The 18,013-nt window shown below is 38.3% G+C and overlaps 1 protein-coding gene across 1 annotated transcript; it reads right to left on the bottom strand.

The window, feature by feature from the left end:
- Positions 1 to 9,562: 9,562 nt before the first annotated feature.
- On the bottom strand, positions 9,563 to 14,261 carry LOC111147333 (G protein subunit gamma 11). The gene is made up of 2 exons (XM_022503326.1): positions 13,749 to 14,261; positions 9,563 to 9,986 (listed from the first exon to the last, which is right to left on the bottom strand). Exons 1-2 carry the CDS (start codon positions 13,842 to 13,844, stop codon positions 9,861 to 9,863), a joined length of 222 nt encoding a protein of 73 aa, XP_022359034.1. The 5' UTR covers positions 13,845 to 14,261; the 3' UTR covers positions 9,563 to 9,860.
- Between the last annotated feature and the right edge of the window lie 3,752 nt (positions 14,262 to 18,013).

Raw genomic sequence — 18,013 nt, 5'->3', positions numbered from 1 at the left:
TCACCTTGAGTCACATTGTTATTCTTCCTGGCATAGTTCAAAGTCCCCAGGTAAACAAAGACACTCTTAGCAAGCAGGACATGCAAAGGGCTCAGAGATCAGCTTGGGGCTGGGGGTGGGTAGTAAAAAGCCAACCTTCTCTTTGGGCAAGTTTTAAGTCATTACTGTATACTATCAAAAGCCAGACTTTCAGCTCTAACACTCCGGACTAACGGTTTTCAGACTTTCGTTACCTGGAACCTACAAAAAGAGGTGAATTTTTACATGTTGACTTGGACAACTATGTTTTAAAAGATAAATACTTACCCTTTTATAATATGGAATGTGTCCCAATATTTTGTTTTATTAAATCATTGGTACCATTCCACTAAATTGATCACTAAGTGAGACAATGATCTAGAGCTGGGCCCTGGGGGCCAAATCCAGCCTGTGGTCAGTTGGTATAAAAAGGGTTTTATCGGAACACAGCCCCACCCATTTGGTTATCTATTCTACTGTGTGTGGCTGCCTCCATATTGGAGTAGTTACCACAGAGATTATATGGCTTGCAAAAGCTAAATTAGTTACTTTCTGTCCCGTTACAGAAAAAATTTGACAGCTTCTGCTCTAGTGTACCAATATGACTTAACACTCCAGGAAAATACATTTATAATATTGCCTTATAGCCCTTCTCATATATGACAAATGCATAACCCTATGCCCAGTTTTTAGTTTATACAGATGCAAGATGGCGACACAAAGTTCAGATTACAGGTACCCAAGTAAATTTTGTGAGGGAGAGTCTCAAACATTGCTTTAGGAAATGTCCTTCTAAAAGGATAAAAGAAACAATTATTTCCAGGCAGTGGATGCACCAAGACAGTCTAATACTTTAAGCTCATGATTTGTGTGCCCTCAAACTTCTGATTGTGTTACTCATTAATCAAAAAGTATTTGCAAACTCCTTCCTTTCCAGATAAACTGCACTCTTTCAACTACAGGAAAGTATGAGGAATTATGTGAGAAACTTCTGGCATAACAAAAGAAAGCAGAAGCCTCAGAAAACACTGATCAGGATTAAAGAGAAGTTCAACTTCAGTAAGATAAGTGTTATGCAAAAAAAAAAAAAAAAAAAGTCCAACATAGACAAATACTGAAACAAATGTCAGTAGAAGTCCCTCTCAAGTCCAGATTCAAATGGAGTGTTCAGAAGAATTAAGAGAAGAGCAAATTTGGGAGGTGAGCTCTAAATTGAACAGCAAACTGAATTCTCTAGACATCTCTCTCACTACAGCCATCTAAGTTTGAATATTTGGAAAAGACTAGAAAGAAATGCAGACCGCCAGAGGGTGAACTGAGAGATATTGGCAGGATTGGCATATTATAGCCCTTACACTCACCAGATTGGCTGGCAGTGCTGGGAACACATCTTATGACTTCTTGGAGGTTGACTCTATTGAAAATGAGTCCCTAAAAAAAAATTAAAAAAAAAAAAAAAAGAAAAAAGAAAACGAGTCCCTCTGCACGAAGGGGTCATCAAGTTGCAGGAGTCTTTTCTGTTCTGTAACATAAGAGAAAAATGGCAAAATCAGAACCTGTCATCTTCTGCTTTCTAGAAACTGATCTTTTTGTAAGTTGAGTTAGTACAATTGCTTTTTGAGAAGCTGATCATTTTCTCCTACATGTAATTTGGATTTGCCACAGTAGCTGTGAGAATTGGTCAAGTGGCAAATTCATTGTCATATTTCCCCTCCCACAACAGATTTCTAACCCATTTCTTCCCAACTTTTTGAATTACTAAGTGTGTGCCCTGACCATCCCCCATGTTTTGCCTTTATCATCAGAACCTTCTGGCTCTTATCCTAACCAAGCATCTTTGCCCACGTAGCCCTAGGTTATTCCTACTGGCTTTCCGCTGCCCAAGGTTAGAGCCAAGATCCTCCCCCAAGGTGATGGATAAATTGTAAACTGTTCCTAATATTTTACGCTTCCTACTATCTATGCTTTGGCCATATGGCTTTGCCACACCTTCCCTCAAGAGGGGGCATCTGTTTTCCTGCGCTTTGTATCTGTGTTTGTCTTGTGTCTTCCTTTGTACAACTGAATGCAGTGGAAGGGATGATGCCCTAGCTCTTTTTCTTGGCCTTAAGACACCGCTTACGCTTTTACTCTTTTTAGAATTCTGCCATGCCGAGAACAAGCCTAGGCAAGTCTGTTAAAGGATGAATGACATATAACCCAGTCACCAACTTTGCCCTAGCCAACTCCTGGCCAACAACCAGCTAGCCAGTTGGGCCCCCACTGATGCATCCGCTGATCGCACACGAACCAACGAAACCAGGCACCATCAACAGAGCAAGGCCCAGCTACACTGACTGGTAGACTCACAAACAATAATAAATGTACTGTTTTAAGCATTGAATTTGGTGTAATTTGTTTCCCACAATAACTGAAACAAGAATTTCAAAGACTTTTTTTTTTTTTTTTTAACCAAAGACAGTGTATCCAATTAGCTATAGGTTCCTTCTGTTCTTGTTCTATACACTTGGCAAATGCTTTCTTAGTCTGCTAAGCTCTGCACTCAACAAGTGAAATTTCTTCCTCTTAGTTTCATACTTTACAAATTCTTTTCCTTCATTTAAGCTATTATGTCTTCTTCCATGAAATGTTCCTCCAAAAGATAGAAAATGTCCTGATCTTATTCTATTAATCATTCACTTATTATCCTCTTTTTCTCAAGCACTTAATCCACTTACATTTTGTACATAAATTGATTTAATTAATTGGACTTGATAAATGTCACTACCATTTGTTTTGACTGCCAATTCCTAGAATGCAAGAAAAATATTGGCTGAACTTGTCCAAGAGTGTCATGTTTATAGGTCCTTAATCTATTTGTTGAATCAAATTAAAACAAATTGTTTTTAAATGTCTAAATTATTCCCTGCCCCAAATTGCAAAATCCAAATGTTAGTAAATATTAATTTATTCTACCTGATACCTGCTGTTTTAAAATTTATTTTTTATTAACATATAATGTATTATTAGCCCCAGGGGTACAGGTCTGTGAATCGCCTGGTTTACACACTTCACAGCACTCACCTGATACCTACTTTTATATTAATGGATGTAAATAAGAATTAGCTGAAAATCCAATTGCATACGATCTTTCAAAGATGAATTAAAACCAAAAAAGAAATAAAGGCAAGCCTCAGTATTACCAATTAAAGAGCACCTACATCCATATTGTGGTGTTCCTTGCTAACGTATTACTTCAGTTATAAAAATGAAACATTTATGGGGCGCCTGGGTGGCTCAGTGGGTTAAAGCCTCTGCCTTCAGCTCAGGTCATGATCCCAGGGTCCTGGGATCGAGCCCTGCATCGGGCTCTCTGTTCAGCGGGGAGCCTGCTTCCTCCTCTCTCTCTGCCTGCCTCTCTGCCTACTTGTGATCTCTATCTGTCAAATAAATAAATAAAATCTTAAAAAAAAAAATGAAACATTTAGCAACAATGGCCTTTGAACTGTTCTTAAGCAATCAGTGAACTATGTTAATATTTATAAGATTTTTTAGATTATGTTTCAAATTATTTAATATAGGTTAAAATGTTTCTCTCTTCTCCTCTTCATCTTTCCTTCTTAGGTTGAGACACATATAGGTTTCAATGCTATTTCAAAACACTCAGTAAGGCGAGACCAACTCCCTTTCTTTCCTTCCTTATCCTGTACCAAACAGAGCTGTGAAAGTTTGAATGAATGCACTAATTCTGTAGAATAAATATATTTTTTATATATTTGTATTTAATCTGGTTACTTCCAAAAGGGATTTGGAAGTATTTACTGATAAATACTGGTCAATGCTAAAAACATGAGGACCTTTTATGGATTTAAAGAACTCTACTCATAGCCTAGAGAATCAGGCTCAATAATTCCCAAACCAACTCTGGGAAGTAGGTCATTCACATTGTGTCTCAGGCTGGCTCTAGGAAGAGGCTGAGATGACATAAGTTAAAGCCAATGGGTAACTTTATTAAGGAAAGCATACAAGTTTTTACAGAGAATGAGCTCAGTCACTTCTTAGAAAAGATTCTTCGGTACCTATATGTAATGCCCTAGGGCTAACTACGATTTAATAATTTTGGTAAAGAAAGTCCTTACAGAATGTGATTTATTTCTTCTAGACACTCTACCATAACTCATGTAGCTTTTATCAGATTAAATTCTGGTACTAAACTGAGATATTATATTATTCAGCATACGAGCAAGTGCTATTTAGTATATAACTGGAGGTTATCACTGTTCCAAAAATTTAGGTTGTGATATGATTTTTACTAAGAAAGCAAAATTCACTCCCTTGGTATAGGTTAAAATTTTTGTATTAGACTGTGATTATAGAAAACCAATCAGCAACTAACCAACCTACCAACCAAGCAGTAGAAACAACTAAAATAAGCTACTATAAAATGCTATGTCACACACAAGGGCTAACAATTTCTGAGGCTATAGCAGCTGGCTATATGTGTGCCAAAACCACTTCAGAAAACGACTGAGCTAATAGTTCCTTTCAGTCTGCATCTATATTGACTTCTGCAAGAGACGTGGTGCAGCATGTTGTTTAGGACACAGTCTCTGTGTTGCCAGTTAAGTAGCTATATGACTTTGTGTAAATTATTTCTCCGATATATAAGGCACTTGTGAGATTTAAAAGACATAATCTATGTAAAAAGGCTTATTCCAGTGCCCAACGGATATTAAGCTCTTCACATGTGTAAGCTACTGCCATCATCATCGTCATCACAATGCCATCAGCAGAATTATCATTAAAAAGTAGAAAAACCACTCTCCTATTTATCCTAACCTATACAGTATAATATACTCTGTAATTCCCACCTACATCTGATTAGTTATGATTCCTGTAAATTTCATGATGCTAAGGACTTTGTCTAATTCACCACTATATCCCTTGGGCCTAAACCAGTGCCTAGTACATAGAGCTCCAAATATTTTTGGTTTTGGATAAATAAATGCATACATTTTTATATATGCCAATGTGAATTATTTTGCATGACTGTTAATTTTACGAGGACCTTATCCGTTCATTTTATTTTTTTCTTTTCATTTTTTAAAAACAATTTTATTTATTTATTTGACAGAGAGAGAGACAAGAAGAGAGGGAACATAAGCAGGGGGAGGAGCAGAGGGAGAAGCAGGCTTCCCACTGATCAGGGAGCCCTACACGGGGCTCCATCCCAGGACCCTGGGACCATGACCTGAGCTGAAGGCAGATGCTTAACTTCTGAGCCACCCAGGTGCCCCTCCTTTCATTTTAAGTGTAATTTTTGCACAATAACTTCGAGGTCATTTTCTGAAATTTATAATCCACCTATTTTAACCATTTGTGCCTTCTTATGTTCAATGAAATTGCTCTTTAATTTAAGTACTCTCTAATATCAGGTTGACAAAAAAAAAAAGGTCACCATTTAATGTGTGTGCAAACCGAAAGAAAAAGGAAGAAATGGCATCAGTATGTCTCTACATTCTCCTAGTGCCAGTGGATGGTTTTCAATGGTCTGTGGATTCATCACCTCAGACTGAAGGTAGCCCAAGTGGAAAAGTTGCTGACAATGCCCTGGTCTTCCCTGGTTAGGACAGCAGACATACAGATTAAGGTATCAGGGTTTATTTATTTTTTTAATCTTTTAATTTATTTGACAGAGAGCGAGAGAGAGAGAGATCACAAGTAGGCAGGTGGGGTGGGGGTGGGGGGAACAGGCTACCCGCCGAGCAGAGAACCCAATGTGGGGCTCGATCCCAGGACCCTGAGATCACGACCTGAGCCGAAGGCAGAGGCTTAACCCACTGAGCCACCCAGGTGCCCCATCAGGGTTTATTTTAACGGAGAGATCCCACAGCACTTTCCTTCTGTGACCGTTCTATGAAATCAAAGGTATCTTCTGACTGGTCCCTACTCTCCTAGACTGTAACACTAGAAATAGGAACTTATTTTTCATTTGTTGTCATCCTTCTAAGACTCAGTTAGAGGGGAAAAGGGTAGACTATAACTATTACTGACTTAGTTTTTCTGTCTAACTCAGGGAGATGAGCTGAATAGATCTAAATGTACTATTAATCAGATCATGTTGATGATACAGACTCATTTCTGATTCATAAAGATGTTAATACCAAAACATACTCCAAGCCCAACATACTAATATAAAACTTCCTCTATTTTTAATTTTTAAAGTAATTTTACTTTTTAAACTGGATAATACACTTACAGGTTACACAAATCAAAACTTTATAAAAAGAATATTCCTTGAGAAGTCTCAATCTCATCCTTTCCTACGTAGTTGTACCAACTTTGACCCTAATAGGCAGCCATTATTGGTTTCCTGTATAACCTTCCAATATTCCTTGAAACAGCAGATAAAAGCAGATAAAAATAGGTACACAAAAAGGTGCTCAACATCACTAATCATCAAGGAAATACAAATCAAAACCATAATGAGGGGGTACCTGGGTGGCTCAGTGGGTTAAAGCCTCTGCCTTCGGCTTGGGTCATGATCCCAGGATCCTGGGATCGAGCCCTGCATTGGGCTCTCTGCTCAGCGGTGAGCCTGCTTCCTCCTCTCTCTCTCTCCCTGCCTCTCTGCCTACTTGTAGATCTCTGTCAAATAAATAAATAAAATCTTTAAAAAAAAAAAAACCATAATGAGATTTCACTTCCTACCTGTCTAAATCGCTTTTATCAAAAAGACAAGAAATAATCAGTGTTGGCGAGGATGTGGAGAAAAGGGAACAACTGCACACTGTTGATGGGAATGCCAACTGGTGCAGCCACTTTGGAAAACTGTATGGAGTTTCCTCAAAAAAACTACTACTAGAACTACTCTAAGATCCAACAATTCCACTTCTGGCTATATATCTGAAGAAAATGAAAACATTAATTTGAAAAGACTTATGCACCCGCATGTTCACTGCAACATTATTTATAACAACCAAGATATGGAAACAACCTAAATGCCCAATGATGGATGAATGGATAAAGAATATATTGTAATTAGATGGAATATCTATACAAACTGGAATATTATTCAGCTATAACGAAAGAAGGAAATCTTGGCCATTTGCAACAACATGGATGGATCTTGAGGGCAAGTGAACTAAGTCAGACAGAGAAAGACAAACACTGTATATAATCTTTTTTTGTGGAATCTAAAAACAACAATAACAACAACATCCCAAATAAACCAAGCTTATACACTTGGGTATAAGGGTAGTTGTCAGCGGTGGGGGTTGGGACGGTTGAAATGGGTGAAGGTGGTCGAAAGGCACAAGGAATCTGACTATTAAATATATGGGAAATCAAGGAAATACAAATTTAGAAAATAATGAGATACCAGTTTGCATCCAGCATGTAAAATAAACTCTTAAAATACCAAGTACGAGGGAGCTCGTAATGTAGATTCTGGCTGGAAATAGGAAAGTCAATTTTGCTAATTTAATGAGTTCTATGAACCTGAGTCTCAATACACAAAGGATAGCAACTATTTAATCAGATGCCAAATGATTAACACAACTACATACCTGGAAGAAATTGAATACATGATTTAAATTCTACTTAACAAATTCCCATTTACTAAAGGTTACTTTTATAATACACCCAAATATATAGTTACCGTATTTTTCATTTTCTTCCTAATGTAAGCTAATAAGTTTTTAGCAGCTGAACGCTTGAAAATCAAGAGGATTTTATTACACTTCTGCATATTTGTCAAATTACTATGATGAAAACAGTAAGAAAATAAGAACAGAATTAGATTTAGTAGAAACATCTACAAGATTGGGAATTTATTAAGGAAAAAGCAGAAGTGGGCTAAGTTGTCATCTGGCTGAAAGTACATGAAAAGCAGAGGCTAGGACTTGGAGGTGTACATGAACGGAAAGCAGAATGTGGCTAATAGAAACTCAGGGCACAGCCTTCGAAGCCATAACTCTGAAGAAGTTACAGGATAAACATGTTGACTTGGCCCTCCATGAAGAAAGCAGGTCATCCGATCTGCCTTAGCAAGAACAAGATGCTTCCTTCCTCCTGCAACACAAGAAAACTCCATGACTTCAGAGACACGAAACAGTGCGTTAAAGTCAAAACTTTACAGGCCCCAAAGTATTAAAATCCCAGGCCACCTTAAATGTGAAATGACTGATAGTAGCAACACATCCCAGTACAAACTGTTCTATGGCAGTTGGTGAAATTATGCCTTTACTTTTCTTAAATCTTACCTTGGAGTAGAGTGTGCTTTGGGCTAAAATTATCCCTGGGCTCTCAGTAATCCCAATTGACGTCAACACTTTGAAAACGGCAGGAAACTGAAGGAAATAGTCTCTGCTCTTGGTTTGCTGTAACCTGCTTGGGGCATCCTGTTCCCTCTCAGAGAGGGAAGGGAAAGCAATTCCAGAGTGAGGAGGCTGGTATGCTTTAGGAAGCTGCTAGAAGTCACCGGCACATCTCTGGCTTGATAAGTTACCCTTTTGGGTCTAAACAGGAGAAAAGAACCTAATCAAGCCTGGGTTTCTGGTGTCACATTTAAAATTGCGGGGCGCATTAGTGACTAAGCCCATTTGAACTGGAACTTGCCTGGAAGGGTTTTCTCATCTTTCTTTTGGCTCAAACATTGAACAACTGACATTCAAAAGTCAGAGGGAAACAGGGAAAAATGCTTCAAGAGAAGAAGAAAGGTCGCTTTCTTTGAGGTTGCTGCTGCAGGTGCCTTCATAAAGAACTCCTCGAGTGGGAGTGGGCCCTGTACCTTGGTTGTGGCAGCTACCATTCTGCCATAAAATGTTAAGTCATGATGGACTGGAGAAGGTATTGGCAACACCGATCACTGATGATGGCCAAAATATATGAAGAATGCCTACAAATTAATGAGGGGAGAATAAAACAAGCTGATTTTAGAAATGGGCAAAAGATTAACTGGTCCCTTTGGAGGAGAAGGACCCTGGAAAGGTGGTGTGGTTTGCCTGGGCTTGCTGGAAGACACTGGTAAGAGTAGGTCGGAGCCCAGTGTCTCTGCCAATGCCACAGGGCCAGAGGGTCACCGTGCCAACACCTGCATCCTGTGGGAGATGAAGCTCCCTAAGGATGGACATATTGGGGCTGACCTCCTGGGGGCTTCTCGCAGGCCCCACACGTGGCCCTTCCCCACAGCACCACTGCAGCCAACACTTTGACCAAGATCTGTATGGTGACTGGTAATGCGGGTTTCGAGTGCTAATGTGGTTCCTGACTCAGCTACTCCGTCAATGTGAGGAATTCTACTCCCTTGGTTCCCTCATAGTTAAAATTAGATCAGAAACATTCCAGAAGTCAGAAATCAGCATCGTAAACCAACTGAGATTTGAAGGAGAGAGCTAGATTGGAGAACTGATCTATCAAATCCCCTAATCCTTTGATATGTGTCCCAAACACGTGAACGGTAATGGGAAAAAATATAAAAGTAAATGCAAAACAAACAAACAAACAAAAAACACCAACCCCCCACCCCAGCAACAACCTGCTTTTAAAAATTGCCAACACTCACTTTCCAGAGTTAAAACTTTATTTAAGGCATCAAGCAATATACTGAAAGAGGTGAGTCATGCACAAGTAATGTCCTTATTTCCATAATTGTACATTTGATACTCTCTGCCCTCTTAACAAGAAGGTGTAGTGAGCAAAGATGAGAAGCACACAGCTTTGATATGTAGCCATATCAATATAAGTGTTTAAGAAAGTCTTTAAATTTTGTTTTCCTTCTTTGAAAGGAATTTCGGTTTTATTTCAGAAAAACAAAACAAACTAGTTCTTCTACTGAGGATGAAATTTCTCTCCAGAGTTATTTATGAAATAATACAGCTGCCTTTCTCTTTAAAAGGATTCTTGTCTTCTGGAATTCCTTTCACCAAAGGATCCTCTCCAGAACGTTCTTCAATGTAGTTCTTGATTTCCTCTGAACATTTAGACACCTTAAAAGAAAAAAAAGAATGAATTAGGTCAGGATTGCCTACACTTCATTAGCACCCTTTAGTGAAATTAATATAATTGAGCACAACTAGCATTTAAAAAAATAAAATAGTATAAAAATAGTTGTACAAAGCATGTATAACATATATGCTATATATGAATGACACAATCTATGTAAAATATATTTCTCAGTCTAGTGAGGGTCAAAAAGCTTGAAAGTCATTGTATTAAATAGCTCATCCCAGCAATTTCTATCCATTGTGGCTCATGTGAATTCTCTCCTCTGCTGAAATATAATTATGATCTATTCATAATATTTTACAAACCAAAATATACTGCATTTTCAATTTCCCATGCTAATGAACAGGTGCAGTAATAGATAATCCCCAAATGTTTTGGGCTATGTCCTGCCAAAATTCTCACTTATGGGTGTGTGCCATGTTCTGCAATTTTACAAAATGATAGAAACATTGGAGAAAGTCTGATGCTGGAGAGGCTGAGGTTGCCCAGTCATACCATTTGTGTCTCTATTCAGGATTCCTTCCCGTTGCTTGAGGGCAATGATCATAGCAAAAGATTTATCTGAGGTTTATTGGGCTTATCTGAGATCCTTGTGTTTATGTAATTAGTCGAAACTTTTTCTGTAAGGGAGAAAGGACTGGATAGTTTTTTCAAAAACCCTATCCTTCAGAGACAGATCACAAGAGTGAATTTAAAAAAGAAAAAGGATGAAAAAAGGAAGAAAATAAAAGGATTAGTGTGTTAATGAAGGCCTGCATTGTTAAGAAGAAATTAGAAGTAAAAATTACAGAAGCTCCAGCAAATTCTAACAGAGATCTCTTAACCCTGGGAAACTGTCCCATTGAATTTGTGATCTAGATTAATAATCTTCAAAATGTCTTAATGGTGATCACAAAAACATGCTTGCATATATATATATATATATATTATATATATATAATATATATATATATAATATATATACATATATCCCAAAATGTACATAATTATGTAATGATATCTAATTATTTACTTATTTTATAAATAAGTATAAATGCTACTGCGTTATACTTAATGTGTAATTATAAAACACAAACTGGAAACTGTCAGTAGAGATTTAAATCTAACCAAAAGCAGAAATTTTTAATATTTTACTCCCATACCCCACATACTTTTTGCACACAAAGTGAAGACCACTATTCTAAAATTTAGAACTAGGGGCGCCTGGGTGGCTCAGTGGGTTAAAGCCTCTGCATTCGGCTCAGGTCATGATCCTGGGGTCCTGGGATGGAGCCCCGCATCAGGCTCTCTGCTCAGCGGGGAGCCTGCTTCCCCGCCCCTCTCTCTGCCTGCCTCTCTGCCTGCTTGTGATCTCTGCCTGTCAAATAAATAAATAAATAAATCTTTAAAAAAATAAAATTTAGAACTAGGTGATGGAGTTAGATGATTTAAAGTGTGATGAAATAAAAATCTTTTCAAGTGCCATTCTCTTGGATAACAACTGCTCTTATTTGTTGCTGACGTTCATAGTACACACATTTTATGGGAATTGTCAGAAGTACAGACGCAAGTAACCACAACCTGGGGTCTGTCTCCCCACAGATATTTGTGGGTAAGATTAGAGTTCCCCCAAATTTTATCTGTTTCTATAGAGGTTCTTCAATAGGTTTCCAAAGAGATCTGTAACCTCCAAAAGTGCATAATTACTCCTCTAAGCATTTCCTTCCATGATCAAGAAGATGTGTTTGAGCAACAGTTAGCTGGAGCCAGAATTCAGCCTGTGGATTCTGTGCCCTTGGCCTGAGCAGAGCACACAGCTCAGACATGAACAATTTATTGACAGAATAATGAACTGGTTTATCAGAACACATGTGTTTTAGTACACGTCTGTATCATTACCTATGAGGTCTTAAATAAGGAGGTACTTAGCCTCCTTGGGATTCAAGTTTTTGATCCTTAAAAGGGAGAGCACTGAATGATCTAAGAGCCATAACGGTTGTAGAACACTAATACTCTATAAACCAAAGTGTGTGGTAACATATGTTTGAATATTATCATTAGGATTCAGATGCCTCTCCTTGTATCTGCTAAGGCTCTCTCTGAAGTTTTCTCTCCCATTGGCATACACTTGGAGTTGGAAACTGATTGAGTAGGGTGTATCCTAAGGAGAGGAGGTGGGGAGCTAGCAGGGAGGAATGGCTCATGAATGACACCTTCAATTTCTACACAGTCCGCTGCTTCCAGGTCCCTGCCCAATTTCTAATTTGAAGCTTAAAATACCTAGAAGACACTTGTCTCTTTTTTTCTCCTAGAAGTTCTGTGCACTCTGGTATTAGGATATTCCAACTTTGTACAAGGCTATGCTTCAGTATATGCAACTCTGTTTGATATGTAACCTCTAAGATGCATTGTGTGAAAAAATCTGAGTGGCCAACACAGACTGCACTTTGTCATCCACAAAATGGGTTCCTTAAAGTTTCAAGAAACTACCCTATTCTTTGGGTACCATAGCTTTGCTTATTCCTTTAAGCACAGCAGTATTTTTAAAGGTACAAAAACTTTCAACATGGATAGAAACAACCTTTGCACTCAAAAATCTAGGAAGAATAGGGATTTGGAAGTGAAAGACTAAATTTCAGAAAAGAAATGTGTATAAAGTAAAACTCAAAAACACCCGCATCTTCCAAATATCACTCAAATGTTCATCTTGAGTAACAGGACTCTGTCATGAGTAGATTTACCATAATTAGAGCAGGAAAGTAAAGGAACTTATTTACTATAACTGCTTAATTTCCATTGTTTTCCTCTTCTATTTAAAAAAAAAATTCTAGTATTAAACCATAGAGAAATGAAATCAGTTTACATTTTTCTTGCTGTGGAGAAAGGAGTGGGTCATTTCCTTAAAAAAACAAACAAACAAACAAACAACTATCCAAAAACCTATTCCTGGACTTTAGGTTGCCTGATTGAGGATAAAAAGGAAGAAATGCATGCTCAAGCTAGCAGTAAGAAGTCAAAAGTACAAAATCTCCAGCACGTTTTGGTGGAGACTTCTGATGAGACATATGTTCTCACTGAATTTGTAATCCACTTCAGTGGTCTCTCAAATTTTAAATCATGATCACTAAAAAGAATTTTTGTATGTACCCAAATATATGTATAATTATTTATAAATAAATGCAGATACTACTGTATTGGTTCACTGTGTATACCTATAAACCAAGTGGAAGGTATAAAGGGATGGGAATTATGAACAAATAAAATAGAAATTGTAATGTTTTGTTCCCAAGCCCCAGTGAGCTGTTCATTGCATACCTCTGGAGAGGCCTGGTGAAATTCAAAATTATGTAATTCAAATTACCTAAATTAAATATGAATTAAATAGTGATTAAAAAGCACTAAAATGCCATTCTTTCCCATAATGAAAAAGATCAAGGAACTAAATAGCCATCTGCCTTTTTCCTACATTTTGAGTTTTTAAAACCAAGTAACAGCAGGCAGAATTTTTTGTCCATTTGCCCAGTCCTAGGCTCAGATGTTCTGACATTTGGCTTTAAATTACTCAGCTGACCCTTGCTCTCCTTTACCTCTGAAGATTTCCCCACACCAACTGGCAGTTCCCAGGTACCAACAAAGCCCTACTTCAAGAGAAGCTGGGGGGAGGGGGGATAACAAAAACCAGAAAAGCAGTACTGTTTTAATGTAACAAACCAGGAAAAACTGCCCTTGGTTCATTTCAGAGGAAATGCTCTGGGACAATTTACCTGTTGCCTCTGCAACTTTACTTCTTTGCGAAGTTGCTCAACTTCCATCTTCAGCTTCTCCTTTTCTGGCAAATCTTCGATGTGAAGGGCCGGCATTTTCGCCCCAGAACCGGGCCTGGGGATAGCTCTGGAAGCCGAGAGGCTGGAAATGCAGCAAACTAGGACGCGCCCCAAAATAACTGCGGTGCCAGCGCACCCCGCCCGCCGGCCGCGCTGGACAGACCCGCCTTCCCGCCGTGCTCCCCAGAGCCGCTAGAGCTCGGCTGCCTGCAGGGCGGCCCCCCACGCCGACCCTGCCCCGCGTCCTCGGCTCTTTTTCGGGCCCCCTAGCCTGCGAGAGGCCTGCTCCAGCGAGCCCCAGAGGGTTGAGTGGAGAGGGAGCCTGAGAAGCTGGGCGGTGCGGGAGCTCCCGGCGGGATGCTGGCCCCCTGCCGGCTCCCAAGCCTGCCACGCCCGTGGGGGACTCGCCAGGGCTGTGGCCGGACAGTTGGGGTTGCACTAGCCGACTCTCCTGGAGAAACAACTAAAGTTTTACTTTTTGTTCCTTTTTTTTTTTTTCCCGTTCCCAAGTCACATCCGGGTTTTGTTTGCTAAGCAAGAAAAGGAGGACACTAGCCTGCAGGAAATAACGGCTCTTCTCATCTCCAAGTTTCAAAAATATACAGCGTGTTACTTTTCCCCAGTTACATGCGTGTTGTGGGAAAAGGCCCAGGAGGAGAATGAAACTGAGCTGTAATCTCAGCAACACCCACCACGTCTGTTGATGTGTATCCATCCCGTCCGTTAAATGCTTGAAACACAGTGACACATTGGGGGGGGGGGGTCAAGGGGGCATCGGGATGTGAATATTGTTTCCAATTTGCAGGGCCATTTTCGGACATTAATGAACTGTCTGCAACTTCCACAGCAGAGCTCTTACTCTTTCTTCAGGGGAATGTTTTGTAATGATTTGGAGGACACACGGATGATACTAGAGAAGACAGAAGAAGGAATCTGAAAGTTCTTACCAGGAAGTGTTTCCCCAATCCCCATCAACCGGGTTTGGGTGACTGTGGACACCAAGGGTTAGGAATTCCTGGCTCCTGCAAACTTCCTGGAGGTCAGCAGCGGATTCACTCAGCTTGGGTTTCTCCACTCTCTGGAAAGCAGTATTCATCTTGCTGCCATTTTGTAAAGCCAGGAAAGGTGTGGGGCCTGACATGTTTACCTGCAATATAAAGTTTCTCTTTGACTATAAACTAAAACTTTTTGTTTGGTTTGTTAAAGAAGCTCAAGAGCCTAGAAGAAAACTAAAGCACGAACGTAAGAAACCTTCCCAAGCAGTTAGATATTTCTCTCTTTGGAGATGACCTCCTTGCCTAGAGAGTCAAATTCAAGTTAAGTGTGGTGGCCTGAATGGAGAATTTCAGGGTACCTGGGCTTAGACACCCCAAGCCACTCCCTATTTTATAAGCACAGGCTTTTGTTTGTTCCTAATTTCTCTCTAGGTTCTACCCGCTTGTCCTCAATGAATACATTGGAGGGACAGGAACAATAAAGCTACTTGGTGAGAACTCTGGGTCTAGTCCCAGCTCTGCCACTGGCTATCACTGGAAATGTCATTTATTTTTTTCTGGATTTTGGTGTTCTAATTTATAAAATAGATGATGGGCCAGGGGAACAGTGAATTAGCTAAGGTATGTTATATTTCTAATTGCATTTATGTATCTACATCTGATAAATCACGTTCATGAAGAAAACTGTTTGGGAGCTTTTCTGTATTTTAAATACCACACATTCCAGGATCTCCCAGGCTCAAAGAAATTTTAAATAAGCTTCTAGAGGGCCCCCCCACCCACCGTTAGTATGCAAGGTGAGCCAAGACAAAAAACTCACATCTGTCTCCAAAAGCAATTAATGATTTTTGATTCCCCATTGCTCAGATTTAAGAGGTTGGTTAAAAATAAATAAGTTAGTGAAAGTAGTTAATGTGGCTCAAATTAAATAAGTTCAGCACCAAATCAAATAACCTAGTTAAGTAACCTAATGCATGTCTTTTCCAAATCATAAAAATAGAATTATTTTGGCCTAGAAATTTCTTCTTTTTGAAATCACCTACTTGAAGACAGTGATAAATAGTTATAAATCCATAGTGGTCATTTAACTTCTTCCCTATACTAAGAGAACTTAAATTGGAGAGCAAATGCATATTAGTCTTTTTAATTAAAAAAAAAAAAAATTTTTTTTTTTAGTTTTTACTCTTACAGAATAATGCATGATACTAAAATCACATTAAGTGAACTGATTAAAGTGAATTGGGAAATGCTGAAATCCTATGATTACACAGCATTCTGAAAAATGGCTTGTTATTGTTTGGTTTTAAATGGTAAAAGGATAGGAACACTTCTTTTTAGAAGAGCATGTAGACCCCATCCCTAAGCATGGAATTTACCTCTCAGAGAGCAACCATGGTAAACAATTTCTTGTCTATTCTCAGAGAAATGTTCTATCAACAAAACTTATCGGATAAACAAAGTTTAAAATCCAAGTGAGTTATAGCCAAATATCGTATTAGCTTTTTACTTATATTTTACATATTATTTTTAATAAAATTTGTTTTACAAAATAGTATGTGTGCAACTACTCTGCAACGAAAGATAATAGGTATAATTAGAAACTTTTATTATCCCACTGTCTTTTGACAAATGTTTTAAAGAAATCTGCTTAAGAAAATTAACTGTGTGGTTATTTCTACTTTTAAATTATAAAAGAGCAAAGACCATGAAATACCTACCGTGACCTGCAAAAAAAGGAAAAACTACTCTTTGGTTACTTTTCTGACGTATTAAGTGTGTTGTTAAAAAATCCATATAAAGGAAACTGTGTAAGAAAATATCGAGGGCAGTTATATTGGAGTTGATTTAATGCTAGGCTGAACTCAAAAAGACAAGTGTTCTTGTCTTACTTTATCTTGTGATTTTTGGCAAGACATAGATACTCTCTGCCTTTGTTTTGTTGGTGGAAATAAACTAGGTTATTTCCCAAATTCTGCTCCTCTGGAATTTATAAAGTTAATAGTGACTGTTTAGGCCATTAAAATGACGGGTTTCTAAGGAGCATATTTAACGTATATTTGATCCACCCAGTTAACTTGTTTTAGTTCAATTTATTACAACAATCACATGGAACATTTCATAAACTCACCCATTTCATGTAACTATATGCATAAGCTTCCTTTTCTAGATGGAGATAATATAAAGTTACAGGATGGTCTATGTCTGATGCTCTGATCATCTTAACTACTTATAGTTCATATAAAAATGATTTATTTTATCAATTTTGCTTTCACAAGACTTTAATTTCATTGTAAGTGGTCATTCTTATTATTCAGTTTACTCCTTTCCTTATGTTAATACATTCTTTTAGGAATTTAGGAAGTTCAATATTAGCCTTGTTTTGAAATCTGGCTAAAATCAAATCAATGCAAATTAAAATAATCATTTTTCTTTCCTTGCCAAAGCTTAAACTCACCTATGTGTACAAAATACTTTCAAAGTGCAAGTATCTCAAATGATATATTACAGTAAGTATATATGCTTTACCCATTCTCATTACTGGTACCAGGAAATTCTGTGGATGAGCCAAATGTTAAGGCTATGCCTAGAGTATTTTTTGTTTCCCTATAGTCTTACCTCATTCATTTTAACCTAGTAATCTGTGGCCCTGAAATAAATTCTGGAAAAAAAAAATCACTCACTGTTGCAACTGTGTAGCCTGTGGGATAGTCATGACCTCACAACCTTCTTCCTAGACCATCTTTCTCTGTATTCTTTTCTGTGAATTTTATCTTATTCCAATTCCTGTAGACAGTCTGTATTTTAAAGCAACACAAATGTTACCCTATTGTTGAGTCATTCCTTAGTTAAGCTAATAAGAATTCTGAATTCTCCAAAATAAAAACTACCGTCCTTCCTGCTTTTAATTGAACACTTATTAAGTCAGTTAAATTGTAGAGACAATTTATGAGTTGTTACAGCAGTTTCAAAGATGAACAGAGCTTCTGGCTTGGGAAATTTATAACACAGATTTGAGAGTAACACAACCATACAGACTATAATAAAAGGAAGGGAATGTTAAGTGAGTTAAAAGATTTTGCAGAATACTCTTGGGCTTGAGTGAGGGACAGAGGAGATATTTTATAGTGAGCCTCAGAGAAGGAGAAGGACTTCCAAAGGCTGAAATGAGTTAGAGTGGAGGGACATTTCAGGTGGAGAGATCAGTCTGAC

Source organism: Enhydra lutris, unplaced genomic scaffold (assembly GCF_002288905.1).
Source record: "Enhydra lutris kenyoni isolate GAN:26980312 unplaced genomic scaffold, ASM228890v2 scaffoldscaffold16, whole genome shotgun sequence".
Lineage (NCBI taxonomy): Eukaryota > Metazoa > Chordata > Mammalia > Carnivora > Mustelidae > Enhydra > Enhydra lutris.
Note: the sequence above shows the minus strand (reverse complement) of the source record. Positions and strands in the feature narration are given on the sequence as shown.